Source organism: Pempheris klunzingeri, chromosome 4, assembly GCF_042242105.1.
Source record: "Pempheris klunzingeri isolate RE-2024b chromosome 4, fPemKlu1.hap1, whole genome shotgun sequence".
In the NCBI taxonomy this organism is placed as follows: domain Eukaryota; kingdom Metazoa; phylum Chordata; class Actinopteri; order Acropomatiformes; family Pempheridae; genus Pempheris; species Pempheris klunzingeri.
The window spans coordinates 10,504,908-10,522,928 of NC_092015.1; the positions used below are offsets into that span (position 1 = coordinate 10,504,908).

At 39.4% G+C, this 18,021-nt stretch overlaps 3 protein-coding genes across 3 annotated transcripts; all 3 read right to left on the reverse strand.

Annotated features, from left to right (window-relative positions):
• Nucleotides 1-508: 508 nt before the first annotated feature.
• LOC139199828 (extracellular calcium-sensing receptor-like) lies at nt 509-3,626 on the reverse strand. Its single transcript, XM_070829002.1, has 6 exons — nt 3,481-3,626; nt 3,096-3,384; nt 2,093-2,905; nt 1,785-2,012; nt 1,549-1,672; nt 509-1,428 (listed from the first exon to the last, which is right to left on the reverse strand). Exons 1-6 carry the CDS (start codon nt 3,624-3,626, stop codon nt 509-511), a joined length of 2,520 nt encoding a protein of 839 aa, XP_070685103.1.
• A 3,135-nt stretch (nt 3,627-6,761) lies between these two features.
• On the reverse strand, nt 6,762-11,262 carry LOC139199833 (extracellular calcium-sensing receptor-like). The gene is made up of 6 exons (XM_070829008.1): nt 11,084-11,262; nt 10,574-10,871; nt 9,623-10,417; nt 9,226-9,453; nt 8,925-9,048; nt 6,762-7,675 (listed from the first exon to the last, which is right to left on the reverse strand). The coding sequence occupies exons 1-6, from the start codon at nt 11,257-11,259 to the stop codon at nt 6,762-6,764; spliced, it is 2,535 nt and encodes an 844-aa protein (XP_070685109.1). The 5' UTR covers nt 11,260-11,262.
• A 2,945-nt stretch (nt 11,263-14,207) lies between these two features.
• On the reverse strand, nt 14,208-17,968 carry LOC139199829 (extracellular calcium-sensing receptor-like). The gene is made up of 6 exons (XM_070829003.1): nt 17,775-17,968; nt 17,277-17,574; nt 16,349-17,143; nt 15,937-16,164; nt 15,629-15,752; nt 14,208-15,121 (listed from the first exon to the last, which is right to left on the reverse strand). The coding sequence occupies exons 1-6, from the start codon at nt 17,948-17,950 to the stop codon at nt 14,208-14,210; spliced, it is 2,535 nt and encodes an 844-aa protein (XP_070685104.1). The 5' UTR covers nt 17,951-17,968.
• Between the last annotated feature and the right edge of the window lie 53 nt (nt 17,969-18,021).

Sequence of the window (18,021 nt, forward strand, 5' to 3'; positions counted from 1 at the left end):
CCACTGTTGAACTACATCTCTCACATTAAAAATGCTATTTTAAAAATGACAAGATAGTCTTAGATTGTAGCAGTTATATTTCATTCAAGAGTCCTTAGAATGACTACTTTGATTACTTTTGTGTCTCCAGTCAGCCCTATTTATAGAATTACAGACTTGTTTTAGTATACCACACTGATAATTTTGATGCTACAGTTATATACCGTTGTTGTTGGGTTAGAAAATTTACCAGTGTTGGCTTATTTCATGAGGCAAGGAACATTTTCTTCACACTGCTTTTTGTTATAGTGTCAGAAGCTACATTATGGACAGTGCTCTCTGACTTTACAACTTTTTAGTCGTGGAGAAGTGATATTCCTGAAAAAACGACACACAACAAACTTCAATTAAAGATTTATTCAGTGAAACAAATTCGTATCCAATGGAGAACAAATGAAAGACAAAAAGAAGCACAGCTTGCACCTTATTTGAAAGTAGAAGCCAAAGAGAACAGATAAATTATGAACAGTTAATAACGTATGTCATTATTAGGCGTCTTTCCCATTATGTGTTTCTTAGTGTTTTGCTCAGGCCTAAACAAAATTATAAAACATTTTGGCAAAAAAAAGCTGAAAATCAGTCCATAACTGGAAGCCAGAATAGCAAAAATCTCTACAGCTACTGTGAATTTCCCAGGAGAGCTGACATATGCTGGGATAAAAGTGACCCATACTGCACAGAATATCAGCATGCTAAAGGTGATAAATTTTGCATCATTAAAATTATCAGGCAGCTTGCGAGCCAAAAAAGCGAGTACAAAACACAATAGAGCTAGAAGACCTATATACCCTAATACGACCCAGAACCCTACAGCCGAGCCAAGATTGCACTCTAAGATGATTCTGTCCTTATAAAGCATCAAATTCTTGAAAGGAAAGGGAGGGTTGATTGTCAACCAAAGTATGCAAATCAGAACCTGTATGAGAGTAAAACCCAGAACACTGAGTCTCTGCTGTACAGGCCCAAACCACTTCATCACATTACTGCCTGGAAGTGTGGCCCTGAAGGCCATTAACACCACTATAGTTTTCCCCAGAACACAAGAGATACAGAGGACAAAGGTGATGCCGAATGCTGTGTGTCTCAGCATGCAGGACCACTCGGAGGGCCGGCCGATGAAGGTCAGAGAACACAGGAAACACAGAGTCAAGGAGAAGAGCAGCAGGAAGCTCAGCTCAGAGTTGTTGGCTCGTACTAGTGGGGTTTCTTTGTGGCAGTAGAAGACTAGCGTTGTGATCATAGTTATAAAAACTCCCAGCAGAGAAAATAAGGCCAACAGTGTTCCCAGGATTTCATCATATGCCAAGAATTCTATTGATTTGGGGATGCAGGTATCTCTCTGCTTATTGGACCAGTACTCCGGCGGGCATTTCATACAGTGTAATGAATCTGTGAAATGAAAATGAATGCAGAGAAATATGGAGTTAAATTGATGTTTTGAGGTTAACACTCACAACAATAATATATGTCATGGCATTTCAAACAGCAAATGAAATATTGGTTATAGACCTGTCAAATTACTGATCTCGCCTGCCGGACAGGGTATGCAATCATAACAGCAGACTGGCTTTCCTTTCTGGAGGACCTTATGGGTTCCTGGGAGACAGCTCTTACTGCAGACTGACACAGGGACCTCCCACACAACATAAACACAATTTATTAATAACATTTGTGTGCAATCTGAGCAATACTTACAGTTAAACATACACAAAAAAGTATATAAAACACAAGTCTAATCTCTTTACCTCTGTCAGCCCATTTCCCCAGAAAACAGGGTTGCTATTCATGATAAACTGATGACTCTCTGGGAGGGAAGCATCATAAATGCCGATTGTTACTCCTTCCATGCTTCCTTTGTTTGTCATTTGTAAATGAACAAGTTCATATCTTGCTGGGGAGTCTCCATTACTGTCAAAATAGACTCTTTCCCCTTCCTCAGTGGTGAAATTCACGGTGTTGAGATATTGCAAAACCTAGTAAAGAAAATTTACAGGGATTTATTTACAGATTCTTGCTGTTATCACTGTGTCACACTTAACTGGTGGTTCCTCACCTGCCATGGTTGAATGTGTTTGGTATCTACACAGCTCCCGTTCGATAAGGGCCCTTTACCTTCCTCACATTTAATCAGGTTGTCAAGAGCATGAGCCACTGCGTAAACTGACTTGTATACATTATTAGTGAATCTCAACGCAGAGACATCAGTGAACTGTGATTCAATATTTTGCAAGCTCTCAAAGCCGCTGCATGGCTTTCTTTGTGTGTTTGCAGTGTCATTCAGAGAGCAGTCGAACACGTCTTCCCAGAAATCTCTGACAAACTGACTGTCAGGAAACTGTGAGGGGTGGAGCTGCCTCAGGTGCTCTTCCAGCCCCGGGATCTTAGCTTTGCTGACAGTGAAGCCAAGTGAGTGCAACAGTATGCTGTGTCCCTCACTGTCAGCCAGAGAGTGATCTGTTATCCAGGCATCACTGCCAACCCATTGCAGCCCTGTAATGTTCTGTTTGTACAACTCTTTTGCCAGCAACTTAATTTCTCTGTGAGACATGAAGGCCATAATCACTTTTGAAGTGGCATGCTTAATGATCTCTATTATTTTCTGCAGACTATCAGGAGGATCTGATGATGAAAATGCTTCAGAATACTCAATGCACACTCCATATTCTTGTGCAGCTTGGATAAACGTAGCTATACCATTAAGGCCATACTCATTATTCACAGCTATTGCCCCAATCCAGGTCCAACCAAAGTGCTTTACCAGCTTTGCCAGTGCTCTGCTCTGGTAGTAGTCACTGGGAATAGTTCTGAAAAAAGTAGGGTACTCTTTCCTGTTACTCAGGCAGGCACAGGTTGCAAAATGGCTGATCTGCAATGAAACATACAAACAGTTTATTGGCAGTGACAGAGCAACTATTCAACTAGATCACATAATCACAATTTAGAATCATGCAATCGTTATAATTTTGCAGAACATTGTGATGAATATTTCCAGCAGCACACTTAACACAATGTTGACACTTGACATGGACTCAAATTACCTTTCTTCTTTGACTTACCACAGGTACCTGAAACCTTCCAACAACTTGTGCAAAAGCAATAGTTGGTCTTGATCCTGAATGTCCCAGGATTGCTTGAACTGTCTCAGTTTTAGTGCAGTTTTCATCTCTGACTTCTCCCTTTAGTCCACTCACCAGTGCCAGTGCAGCTCTCAGTATGTCCATTGTTCCACAGTTATCATAGATCTTGTAGCCAAGTTTAACATTAGGGAGTAAGTCTAGATTTTTGTTGATCTCATTGACTGCAAATATCATTGCTTGAGCAAATTTAAATTCTCTAAAATTGAAGCTGGGGGTATTGAAAGATGAATGAAAGAATATATATTTATATTAATGTCTCAAATATACAAAACCATTTAAAATATTTAACTCCAAAAATACATACTTGTTGCATTTCCGTTTTTCTGGAATTGTCTGAAATGTGTTAATTACATAATCCTGCCCTGTGCGAAATGAAAAAATGCCTCCAATAACAAGGTCACCATCTTGTGCCAGTTCAGCTGGTTGTGCTGAGACTTGCAGTCGGCACATGGAGTCTCCCTTCTCCATTAGCATAACCAAGAGGAGCAGCCTCAACAATGGCATAACTCCGCTCTGCTCTTCAGGCTTGACCAATCAGCTCTAGGGTTCATGCCATGGCTTTATACATGTTCAACAACAAGGAGGGAGTTGTCATTGTTGAAATCAAGCCTCAGGAGACAACGGGAGACCAAACAAGTTAAACCAAAGGTGTTTTTGTTTGCGAAACTGTGGATTCTGTTCTTTAAGTACACCATCTACACCTCTTCTCCTCCCTTTGTTTTGAACTGAATCTTTTTTATGTGCTGTAAAATCTAAGAAGTTATGCATCAATGTAAATTAGCACGACAGACAGACTGCAACAACTCATTTTACAAATTATAACCCATTTTCTTTGATAATGTGAGTTCATGTAAAAATATAATTAAAGTCTGTGGACTTCAACTCACCGTAAATGGATCCAGCTTCACCTTATTGTCACATGTTGTATTACAGCTGAGAATACGATGAAGTGCATGGGCCACAGCATACACTCCTTTATAAACATTGTTAAAGATAGGCATGAGCGACATATCAGTGAAGCTGTTCTGCACTCCAGTCAGATCTTCATGTCCAGTACATTCTCTCTGATTCCCTGCTGATGACTTTGACTGCTTGAACTTACAGTTAAATAATGTCTCCCAAAACTCTGTAAACATTTCATTACTTGATGAATTGAGTGGCTTCACATCCAACATGAACTCTCTCATGCTGCTGACGTGCTTTGGGGATGGACAGGCCTATGGCACCATCCAGAATATGATGCTTATCCATGGCTGCAGTTTGGGAATCAAAGATCCAACTCTCTGAGCCTACCCACTGGTACCCAGTCAAGTTGTAGTGAGATAACTCATGCACATCCATATCATTGTGACCTTGAAAGTCAAATTTTTGATAATGTTAACTGTCTTTTGTATTTTGTCTGGTGGATCTGTTCTAAAGAAAGAGACAGAGTACTCCAGACAGATTCCCAGCTGCTGGGCGGTTTCTGTGAATGTGGCAATGCCATTATTGCAGTAATCATCATTTGTTGAAAGGGTCCGATAGCAGTACGTAGTAGTAGTAGTAGTAGTAGAAGGAGAGAAAGAGGTCTCTCCCATAATGGAATGCACTGCAATGAGACTGCAGACAGGGTTAATGTAATGGTGAAATGATCAAAGACAGAGACATTAGTAGACAGGCTGTCTGTTATAAATCCAAAAGATATGGTCAAGGAAATAGCTTTGATTGTGAGTGGGGCCAGTGACCTAATGAGTAAATTCACCAAAGGATGGCGTATAAACTTATTGCCATACATTACAGCTACAATATCCCGTTGGCCCAAGGCGCACAAACTCCTGTTTATGAAGCTCCAACCGTTAGTACTGCCATTTGAGTGTCAGGCAAGGAAGTATGAATGGAGTGTTGCATAAAGAATGGGCAGGCTGTATTAATGCTTAATGCAATACAGTATGGCTGTTCACTACTATAATGTACAACAGACATTATGTTCTCCCAGTGGAGCAGCTTACTCAGTGCTTTGGAAAAAGGGACCCTCTAAGCATAAAGGTGGGAGAGCTTTAACAACATAGAGACTTGTCATAGCAGTTTCTGAAAGAAGTTCAATGTCTTATCAAACTTGCACATATCAAACAGCAACTAATGCCTCCTTTAGAGGTCCAAGAAATCCATAAATACCTTAAACAGTTATAAACCAAGATGAAGGCTCCCTTGCAGTGGCTCAAAACTGTATAGTAGCTGATGAGCATAACTTCAAAGCTACTATGGACGTGAAATTGAAACAAAGATCAGAGGGAGATGCATACTGTGGCTGGCTGTGGAGACATCTGTAAAGATTTCACCACCACCTCTCATTGGGCGCATTGAAGCTTCATGTACAGATGCTGTGTGGCCAGTAGAGTGAGCTGCTGACTGTTGAATTATCTCAGTTCCACGTGATAATTGAGAGATCGTCTGCTCTGCTAGCTGCTGCAGGTAGCAAAGAAATGAATGCATTCTGTGTGCTCTTGCAACAAATGTAAACATACTTTTCAGCTATTCATGCTAATTTGAGGATGCGATTCTCATTGAAACATCCCTAAATGCACATTAGGCCGCAGAATCTACAGACTATTTTATCACCTTCTAGACTTGATAGGGTTATCCTATAAGCAATTGACTATGACTATACAATTCAATTTAAACTTCTCAAAAGCGTTTCAACAAAAAACTGCACATTATGACATTCACGAGGGAAGGATTTATTTTTCATTAGCTTTTTCATTAGACTGCATTAGTTTTAGCTAAGTATACCAACTGTACATTACATAGTATTAAATGCTATCATACCCCCTCACCAAGAAAAAAGCAATGAAAAAATGTATTCTTTATATATTTTATTTCCTTGGGGCACTAATTACAAAAATCAATGTTTTTTTATGAACAGACCCCACATTTTTGGAAATATTGGCCTCTACCAAACGGTTGAGATGTCGTAAGTAAGACATGTTTTCAATAAGATATAGTGAGTCAAAATGTGCTCTACCATATGGTTGAGCAGAAGGTTAAAGGGTTAACATGCTATGCCACAAATGGAATACAGTGAAAAAATAATACAGATGTATAATAAAGGTAGAAGTCTACTTGACAGTCTGGTTAAAGGTCCCATATTATCCAAGATGACCATTTTAATGTCCCCTCATAAATTATTTGAATAGACCATCCTCTCTTGTTTTACTCCTCTTTCAGCAAATGTATGTGAAAACACGATGTTTAGATTCAGCTTCCCTGATGATGTCATAAGGCGACGTGACCTCGTAGGCTGACTGTTCCCACCCTCTGAAAACCTCCTTAGTGTTTCCTCACTACAACCAGCTACCTGTAAAATGAACGTGTCAGTTGTTCTGTTATTCTTAAATGGAGTTTGCAGAAAGAGGCTGAAAACAACCATGTCTGGTATGAAAAAAATTCTATGTTTTTGGAACATTAAACCATGTTCCCTTATTCTGGTAGGGCCCCCAAATATCAGTACAAACTTCAAAAAGAGCAGAATAATATGGGAACATTAACAAATTATTATTTGAAAATCATAATGGTACTACAATGCCTTTGCTACCACAGTTAAAGCTCTCAGAATGATTTTGGTGCTCCCTTCCCCAGCATATTCTGTTTTGTATTTTTCTCTGGTTTCAGTAAAATAATGTAACATTTTGGAATAAAAATACAAATAAGGAGTCCAAAACTTGAAGCAAGAATAGCAAATATCTCCACAGCAACACTAAACTTCCCAGGAGAGCTGACATATGCTGGGATAAAAGTGATCCACACTGCACAGAATATCAGCATGCTGAAGGTGATAAATTTGGCTTCATTGAAATTATCAGGCAGTTTCCGAGCCAGAAAAGCGAGAATAAAACATAACATGGCCAGAAGTCCTATGTACCCAAGTACAGCCCAAAAGCCTACTGCTGAGCCCAGAGCACACTCTAAGATGATTTTGTCCTTGAATTCCTTAAAATTCTTAAATGGAAAAGGAGGAGAAATTGTTAACCAAAGGATACATATGATAACCTGTATGAGAGTGAAACCCAGAACACTGAGTTTCTGCTGTGCAGGACCAAACCATTTCATCACATTACTGCCTGGAAGTGTGGCCCTGAAGGCCATTAACACCACTATAGTTTTCCCCAGAACACAAGAGATACAGAGGACAAAGGTGATGCCGAATGCTGTGTGTCTCAGCATGCAGGACCACTCAGAGGGCCGGCCGATGAAGGTCAGAGAACACAGGAAACACAGAGTCAAGGAGAAGAGCAGCAGGAAGCTCAGCTCAGAGTTGTTGGCCTTGACAATAGGAGTCTGCCTGTATCTGAAGAAAATGAATGCCACAACAGCTGTCATGCATGTACCAAACAGGGAGGCTGCAGTGAGCAGAGCTCCCATAATCTCTTCATAGGACAGAAACTCTGCCTCCTTCTTTACGCAGACATCTCTTCTCTCATTTGACCAGAACTCAGGGTGACATCTCACACAGGTGATAGAATCTGAAGAATAATATTGAAGCAGGTGTTAGTCAGTAAATTTTTCTCTTTTGTCTTTATGTTGCAGCTTTTCTTTGCTTACAAGACACTACATGATTACATGATTTGGATTTCACAAGTCCAAGATACATTATAAAGAGGAATTATTCACTATTTTTTGTTCAGTTGTTTTTTAAAATTTATTAATGAATAAGCATTATATATATTGTTTCTTGAAAAGTATCACCAGGTATGAGATGTTTTTTTTTTTCCAATAGCCTAGTGTAGCAAAACAACCAAATTCACTGTTAATACCTTTATTGCACTGGCATGAACTATATGTGCTTGTTCATCACAAGTTAAGAAAATACTGTAGGTGTTTTTGTAATTGGAATGAGCTGACCCTTTAAGCACCATTTTTCATAACTTATTATTGATAATGTTTTTTTTTTACAATTTAGGGGGAGTGCTGCATAATTAACTTTGTAATTAGTTATATCTGCACTTGTGATTTATAGTGGATATACCAAATACTACACTTCAGCTGACAATGCATGCCACTATTTCCCCTTCCCCTACTATGTATGCGACGCAAGAAGTGTGAGAATAATTCGGCTGAAAACACAGATTTCTCAATTCTTCCTAGGATTTTCTAATTTTTAAGATAAACAATTGAATTTGAGTAATGTTAAATACACTTTGAGAAGCATACATATTTCATATTGGGCCTTTAATGAGCATTTTCAAGACTGAACATACATTCATTTACTATTTTCTGACTTATGTATGATCTTCTGGTTTGCGAATCTTAGGTTGAGGGGTAAGACAAAGCTTCAGACAGCTGCCAAGACTACAGGGATGTCCAAGCTCAGTCTCTCTCTGCTGTACAACAGAAAACAAGATCACCTCCACCTTGATCCACCCATCTCATGCCTTAAACTATGAGTTCCACCTTCTGCCCTCTTGGTGGAGATATAGAGCCCCTGGATTTGGGAGCTCAAGAGGTCAGGGCTCCTTCATTTCTCAGGGAACCACTGCCATTAACTACAAACTGTACTGTCCACCTTTCATTGTTACAATTCATACATTTGAGCACTTGTATTTCTCACTCACTACACTTTGTAAACTTGTTGTTTGCTGTTGATGTTGTTCATGGTGTCTTTACCAATGACTTGTGGATGATAGTATCTTTGTCTCATGTATTTTATCTTACAACAGAATTGCCCTCCGGGGACAATAATTACAACATCAACATAACATTAAATATTACTACCTGTAATGTTGCTTATTTCTCCCTCTGCACATCTTAAACAGTCATAGCAGCAGACAGGCTTTCCTTTCTGGAGAACCTTGTGAGTTCCTGGGGGACATTTCTCACTGCAAACTGACACAGGCACCTGCACCAACAAAGTGACAATGATAAAAATGTACGGGCATTCACTTTGCAAGCATCTATTGTCATTTTGATTCATCTAAACCAAACATTATGATACAATAATAGTAATCAATACCGTATAAACTTATAAGACATATAGACTGACATTAACAATAATAATGATCACATGGTGGTTTACCTGTTGTGAGTTTTGTGCCCAAATTAAAGACTTATTTTGCAGATTCAGCTGTTGGTCTGCAGGTAAAGATGCATCATAAAGACCGACTGTGACAAAGTCCACAATACCATTTTCTGTTGGCTGCCAGTTCATTATCTCATACTTTGCTGGTGGATCTCCATTTTCATCAAAGTAAACCTCTTCTCCTTCCTTTGTTTTGAACTGAATCTTTTTTATGTGCTGTAAAATCTAAGAATATATGCATCAGTGTAAATTAGCATGATAGACAGACAGCATCATCCCATACTGTCTCAACAGCATGATAAAAAGACTGCATTAACTTATTTTTGAAATTATAAACCATTTGCTTTAATGTGGCTTGATGTGAAAACTACTAAGTCTTTGGAGTCTAACTCACTGTAAATGGATCCAGCTTCACCTTATTGTCACATGTTGTATCACAGTTGAGAATACGATGAAGTGCATGGGCCACAGCATACACTCCTTTATAAACATTGTTAAAGATAGGCATGAGCGACATATCAGTGAAGCTGTTCTGCACTCCAGTCAGATCTTCATGTCCAGTACATTCTCTCTGATTCCCTGCTGATGACTTTGGCTGCTTGAACTTACAGTTAAATAATGTCTCCCAAAACTCTGTAAACATTTCATTACTTGATGAATTGAGCGGTTTCACATCCAACATGAACTCTTTCATGCCACTGACATGTGCTTTGGGGATGGACAGGCCTATGGCACCATCCAGAATATGATGTCTATCCATGGCTGCAGTTTGGGAGTCAAAGATCCAACTCTCAGAGCCTACCCACTGGTATCCAGTCAAGTTGTGGTGAGACAACTCATGTGTTAGCAGATCCATATCCAAGTGGGAGAGGAAGGCAACAATCACCTTGGAAGTCGAAGCTTTGATAATGTTAATTGTCTTAAGTATTTTGTCTGGTGGATCTGTTCTGAAGAAAGACACAGAGTACTCCAGACAGATTCCCAGCTGCTGGGCGGTTTCTATGAATATGGCCATGCCATTATTGCCATAATCATCATTTGTCCTAATAGCTCCAACCCAAGTCCAACCAAAGTGCTTGACCAACTGGGCCAGGGCTCTGCTCTGGTAGTAATCACTGGGTATTGTTCTTACAAAGGATGGGTATTTGGGTTTATCACTGAGACAAGCACAAGTGGCAAAGTGGCTGATCTAAAAGAATTAAGATATGCAAAAAGCATGAATTTACACAGAGTGCCACAATTTCTAGAACCCCCTTTGCCATGACAAACAAGTAAATTACAGTAAAAACAGCAATGATAATTTTTCCTAAATATAATTTTTCATTGCATTGTCATTCTTACCTACCAGTGGGATATGAAAGGGTCCGATGACAGTAGATATAGCCATAGAAGGAGAGGAAGAGGTCTCTCCCATAATGGCCTGCACTTGGGCAGGTCTGGTACATGGTGCATTAGAGGGTACAGATATCACTTCATTACCATTAGCCAAGGCCAGTGCAACCCTCACACCTCTGGCAATGGAGCCACAGATATCATAGATGTTATAACCAAGAGAGATTCCAGGCAGTAGGTCCGTGCTGTTATTAATCTCCTCTATGGCAAAAAGCATAGCCTGGGCAAACTGGAACTCTCTGAAATGTAAACTAAATGCAGACAGTAGTAAATAGTTGGAGCTGCAAATAATGTAATTAAAACAAAAACTATAGCACAGAAAACTAAACCATTTGATGATATTAATATTCATAACAAGGAATATTTCTTACTTTAATGATAAGTTTAAAAAAACCTTTTCTGGACATGTACTCACTTCCTCTAGATATTTAAAATGTAAATAGATATTTACAGTATAATTTACCTGGTGCACTGCAGTGGTAGTGGTTTGTGCATGTAGGTATGCTGTCGGTCTTTCCACCTGCTGTGGAAAGAGAACATTCCCCCCAAAATAACGTCCCCATCTTTAGATAGCTGGGGGTTCTCAGGATTAGTTCTCAGCCTGCACGTCGGCTCCTTAGCCTGCGAGAAAGATGCCATCAACAACAGCTGTAAGAGTTCCCAACCTTTCTCACGCCACCTCTGAGTTGACGTCATACTGTCTGAGAGAGCTAAACCACTGGCTCTAAAATGGTCAGGGTGATCTTTAAGGAAATCAAAAGCTAGCACTGGTATTTATACATTTTGGTGTAGCTTGAAAAGTTTGATCTCAGTGGACCTAGTAGGTGGGGTGGAAAAGGCTGGGAGGTGCCCAACAAAAAGAGTTTTGGGTCTTAGTTGATTTTAGATATGTATCATTTAACTATATATTAAGATATAAGCATATTACTTGTGCTGTTTCCTTTTTTTTTTTTTTACACGAATCACAATATATTGCAATTTAAACATTGAAAATCAATCAATCAATCAATCAAAAATACTTTATTAATCACCGAGGGGAAATTCCGTAAATGAAGAATCAACATAATGTAAAGTTGGGAACATTAGACTTATTAGATTACTGAAATGCCCCACAACAGTACAGTCTTATTTAAGAGACTGATCAAACTTTTAGGATTCATTTTATTTTTTAGGTGACTTGGAGGTGGTGAAACAAGCCATAATCATAACATTATCACATTATAAAGCTACTATTGCCATTGGCTAATCCATTACATGTGTTAGCTTATTTACACATTCAGCAGACAAAGGACAATTTTAGCATTCACTTTGGAGTCGTGTTTGCTTGCACTTTGTGAATCTAACTCCAACATGAATTCTCCTTTTAGCTATGTTTTGGTCTCCACAAACTCTTTAGATGCTAAAAGCTCTACTATGTCCACTGGCTAACTTTGCTAACTTCGTGTTTCAGACATTTAGTGCTAGGCAGGTAGCACACATTGTATTTTTAGATTTTGCTTTGCTAAAAACAGCTTGTTGTACCTGAGAGTGGTGAAGGTTAAGGAAAACACTGAAGTGGTGTTTACAGATGGATTAAATAATATGTCCTTGTGTCAATGTCTTGTTCTAGAGGAATTCTGTCCACTTCAGGTTCTTAATAAAAGAAAAAATGAAATATGTCTGTGAATTCAAGTTTCTCAGCGCTTGCTCAGCAGTTTCTACCTGTCTTTTATTAAGAGTAATAAACCATAACTAAGTAAGTAAGTTTACTGTTATAATAACCTTTTATCTATTATGTCATTTTTTTTCCTTTTGACACAAGGTGGGAACAACAACATATTCAAGAATTGTCAGAAGATAAAACGAAAAAGTAAAACTGACAATTACAATAAGCAAATGCTAGTTAAACTGCAAATATAAGACATTAAAGAAGACAGCATGTGGAGTAAAACATTCATTTAAACATTAAAGTCAAACATAGCAATCTAACAAACAATAGGGAGAGTGCGTGTGTGTGTGTATGTGAGGGGGTGTGTATATACATGTGAATATGCAAACGTAGGTAAGATGGGAGAACCAAATGGTAACTCCCTACAAAATGGCTGCCAGACGCCTTGGTGTGTGTGTCAGAGGAAGACAAAGGCCCAAGCCATGTGCTGTGGCTGTTAGCTTAGCTTCGTCTCTCCGTCGTGGCCTATTTGTAACACTGTATGTCTGAGTGGGTAGGATAAAGGTTCCAGGTTAGGAAAGGATGGTTAGTTGCATGTAAGACCCTGTGTCTGTGAGCAAACTAATATCAATTTAACTTTATGGCTGCACAGTAAACTACAACACATCACAATAATCAAACTCAAAGAACATTAACGCAAATCCAAACCAATACATTCAGAAGGTTAAAACATTGCTTACCCATGTATACAGTTATGCTATGTTATTATGCCCAGTTAGAGTTTGTTACCAGTCCTTCAGATTACTGCTACCTTAGCTGGCCAATCTGTTGATGAGCCCAGCTGGACGAAGGGTTGTGATTCTTTGTCCTGGTTGCAGGCTGGAGGACTCCGATCACTCTTTTGTTCCTTGCCATACCTGCTGGTGCTGAGAAACTTGGTTGGCTGGTGGTGGAGGAGAAAGCTGCAGGCCTGGAACCGGACCCTCAGGGACCTAGGACGAAACAAAGTGCAAGGCTTGAGCTGGTCTCCAGCAAAGCCCGGGGGGATGAGAGCTGAGGTGGGACTGGACCCTGCAGGGTTAAGACGGGTTGGGCTCAACAAATAATAACAAAGTGCTTGTCAAAACTGAGTCTAGGCAGACAGGGATGGATGCTAAAAAATGTACTTGCCAACTGAAAAGTGGGTGCAGTCAAAGAAAACCTTGGCCATAATGGTAGTAACATTGGTATCGGCACAGTAGTCAGACAATAATTTTGGGGCCATAGGCAGTATTATAATTTTGCTTGCACAACATCAAAATCTGCGCAATAATCTATGAGGAAAAATCACTAGAACACCTTCAATTATAAGCTCACATGAAGTGCGCTAGTTATTGTTTCTTACCCTGCTTTTGTTGGAGGTCAGTCCAGTTTTTTTCCCAGATGAACAACATACACCCCAGTCTTTTGGTCTGCTCCCTCCAAGGCAACATAGGTTCGAACTGCTGTTGCTCTGATCTCTGACTTAAAACTTCTGACGAGAGTATTCGTGAGTAGAATGTCATAGACGTCTTTGTCTTGTTTAAGATCTAAATGGTAGACGAGAAACAAGGGGTGCAGCCCTAAAAATGGCATAGCTTTGCTCTTCAAGCCAGGCCAATCAGCTTTACAGCTCTGACAAGGATTTATATCTGTTCAACAACAAGCAGGAAGTGATCATGGTTGACCTCAAGCCTTAGGAGGCCACAGGAGACCAAACAAGTCAAGCCACATTTTTGTCTGTGAAAATTAGGATTTTGTTTTAAATTTCTATATCAATATACTATGTCACGATACAGTCAATACAGCTTAACAATACAACAGCAAAAAGAGTCATCATTAAAACTAGGATGGACGTCTACTTGACAGTTTGATAGGTTAATAAATTATTATGCCATTACCACTGCATTATTTAAAATTTTCAGAATGATTTTGGTGCCCCCTTCCCCAGCATATTCTGTTTTGTATTTGTCTCTGGTTTCAGTAAAATAATGTAACATTTTGGAATAAAAATACAAATAAGGAGTCCAAAACTTGAAGCAAGAATAGCAAATATCTCCACAGCAACACTGAACTTCCCAGGAGAGCTGACATATGCTGGGATAAAAGTGATCCACACTGCACAGAATATCAGCATGCTGAAGGTGATAAATTTGGCTTCATTGAAATTATCAGGCAGTTTCCGAGCCAGAAAAGCGAGAATAAAACATAACATGGCCAGAAGTCCTATGTACCCAAGTACAGCCCAAAAGCCTACTGCTGAGCCCAGAGCACACTCTAAGATGATTTTGTCCTTGAATTCCTTAAAATTCTTAAATGGAAAAGGGGGAGAAATTGTTAACCAAAGGATACATATGATAACCTGTATGAGAGTGAAACCCAGAACACTGAGTTTCTGCTGTACAGGCCCAAACCATTTCATCACATTACTGCCTGGAAGTGTGGCCCTGAAGGCCATTAACACCACTATAGTTTTCCCCAGAACACAAGAGATACAGAGGACAAAGGTGATGCCGAATGCTGTGTGTCTCAGCATGCAGGACCACTCGGAGGGCCGGCCGATGAAGGTCAGAGAACACAGGAAACACAGAGTCAAGGAGAAGAGCAGCAGGAAGCTCAGCTCAGAGTTGTTGGCCTTGACAATAGGAGTCTGCCTGTATCTGAAGAAAATGAATGCCACAACAGCCGTCATGCATGTTCCAAACAGGGAGGCTGCAGTGAGCAGAGCTCCCATAATCTCTTCATAGGATAGAAACTCTGCCTCCTTCTTTACACAGACATCTCTTTTCTCATTTGACCAGAACTCAGGGTGGCATCTCACACAGGTGATAGAATCTGAAGAATAATATTGAAGCAGGTGTTAGTCAGTACATTTGTTTCCTTTTTTCCTTTGTTACATCTTTTCTTTCTTTCTTTTCTTTCTATAAGAGAGACACTACATGATTACCAGATAAAAAAAATTTACAACTGTATGACAACTACATGGTATGAATAAGTTTTATTCATAACCAATCATTATATATGTTGTTTTTTTAAACATATCACGCTATTGCGTTGTTAGAATGTCCAACAAATTTTCATCCACTCTAATGCATTTATTACAATTTCAGGGGGAAACTGATCTTTAAATGATCATATTTAATTTTTACACCTTGATATGCATTTACAAGTCTGTGCAGAAATCTCTGCAGCTCATTTCAGACTTCTATATTAGTATTACTTTAGGATATTGGATGCTTGCTGAGCTGATTTTTATGTAATAATGTTTCTCTTGAAATAGGCATGTGAACGACACATCTTGAACTAGGCTTTTGCTTCGTCTTGCATTGAATATTACTACACCTGTAATGTTGCTTATTTCTCCCTCTGCACATCTTAAACAGTCATAGCAGCAGACAGGCTTTCCTTTCTGGAGAACCTTACGAGTTCCTGGTGGACATTTCTCACTGCAAACTGACACAGGCACCTGCATCAACAAAACAACTGTGAGAAAAATGTATGGACATTCACTTTTTGCAAGAGTCAGTTATTCATTTTGATGCATCAACACCAAACATTATGATATAGCAACGATAACTGAAAACCTTATACAATTAAAATAAGTCATATAGACTAACATTAACAATTACAATGATCACGTGGTAGTTTACCTGTTGTGAGTTTTTTGCCCATATTAAAGACTTATTTTGCAGATTCATCTGTTGGTCTGCAGGTAAAGATGCATCATAAACACCAACTGTGACAAAGTCTACAATACCATTTTCTGTTGGCTGCCAGTTTATAATTTCATATTTTGCTGCTGGATCTCCATTCTCGTCGAAGTAAACCTCTTCTCCTTCCTTTGTTTTGAACTGGATTCTTTTTATGTGCTGTAAAATCTAAGAACATATATGTCTGTGTAGACCATTATCTGACAAACAGTTTGTAGGCATATTTTCTAACAGCATGAGAGACAGAATACAACAAATAATTTTTCAAAATTCAAAACATTTTGCTGTAATCTGACTTCATTCAGAAATAATATTTTAGGTGTATAATTCAAGGCTTTGATGCTCAACTCACCATAAATGGATCCAGCTTCACCTTATTGTCACATGTTGTATCACAGCTGAGAATACGATGAAGTGCATGGGCCACAGCATACACTCCTTTATAAACATTGTTAAAGATAGGCATGAGCGACATATCAGTGAAGCTGTTCTGCACTCCAGTCAGATCTTCATGTCCAGTACATTCTCTCTGATTCCCTGCTGATGACTTTGACTGCTTGAACTTACAGTTAAACAATGTCTCCCAAAACTCTGTAAACATTTCATTACTTGATGAATTGAGCGGTTTCACATCCAACATGAACTCTTTCATGCCACTGACATGTGCTTTGGGGATGGACAGGCCTATGGCACCATCCAGAATATGATGCTTATCTGATGCTGCAGTTTGAGAATCAAAGATCCAGCCCTCAGAGCCAACCCACTGGTATCCAGTCAAATTGTGGTGAGACAACTCGTGTATTAGGACATCCATATCCATGTGGGAGAGGAAGGCAATAATTACTTTGGAAGTGGAAGCCCTGATTATTTCAATTATCTTTAGTAATTCGTCTGATGGATCTGTTCTAAAGAAAGACACAGAGTACTCCAGACAGATTCCCAGCTGCTGGGCGGTTTCTGTGAATATGGCCATGCCATTATTTCCATAATCATCATTTGTCCTAATAGCTCCAACCCAAGTCCAACCAAAGTGCTTGACCAACTGGGCCAGGGCTCTGCTCTGGTAGTAATCACTGGGTATTGTTCTGAGGAAGGATGGGTATTTGGTTTTATCACTGAGACAAGCACACGTAGCAAAGTGGCTGATCTAAAAGGAAAAAATGTCCCAAGATAAAGATAAAAAACATCAAACATTTACTCAGCACAACAAAATTATTTAGAAATCACTTTTGCTAATTGTTTTTCACAAACACAATTCCATTTTTACCAATCTCACCCACCAGAGGGATATGAAAAGATCCAATGACAGTAGATATAGCCATGCAAGGAGAGGAGGACGTCACTCCCAAAATGGCCTGAACTTGGGCAGGCCTGGTACATGGTGCCTCAGACAGTACAGTTACTACTTCATTACCATTAGCCAAAGCTAGTGTGACTGTCACACCTCTGGCAATGGAGCCACAGACATCATAGACCTTATAGCCCAAAGAGATTCCAGGCAGTAGGTCTGTACTGTTATTTATCTCCTCTATGGCAAACAGCATAGCCTGGGCATACTGGAACCCTCTGAAACTCAAACTTGATGTGGACAGTTATAAGTAGTTGAAATTGCAACCAATTTTTGTTTAAAAAGATACAATAAAAATATGAATACACACAGCTTGGAGCATTTGTTATCTAATACTCAATTTGATATCCTTTTTTGTACATGTTTTTAATCTATGCCCATATTCTCTTGGATATTTCAAATCTAAATAGATTTCTGTGGTTTAATTTACCTGGTGCACTGCAGTGGCAGTGGTTTGTGCATAAAGGTATCCTTTCTGTCTTTCCAGCTGCTGTGGAAAGAGAAGATTCCCCCCAATATAATGTCTCCATCCTTAGATAGCTGGGGGTTTTCAGGGTCCCCTCTCCGCCTGCACATCAGTTCCTCAGAATGAGAGAAAGACGCCATCACCAACAACAGATGTAAGAGTGCCCAGCCCTTCTCTGGCCACGTCTGTGTGGACGTCATACTGTTTAAGA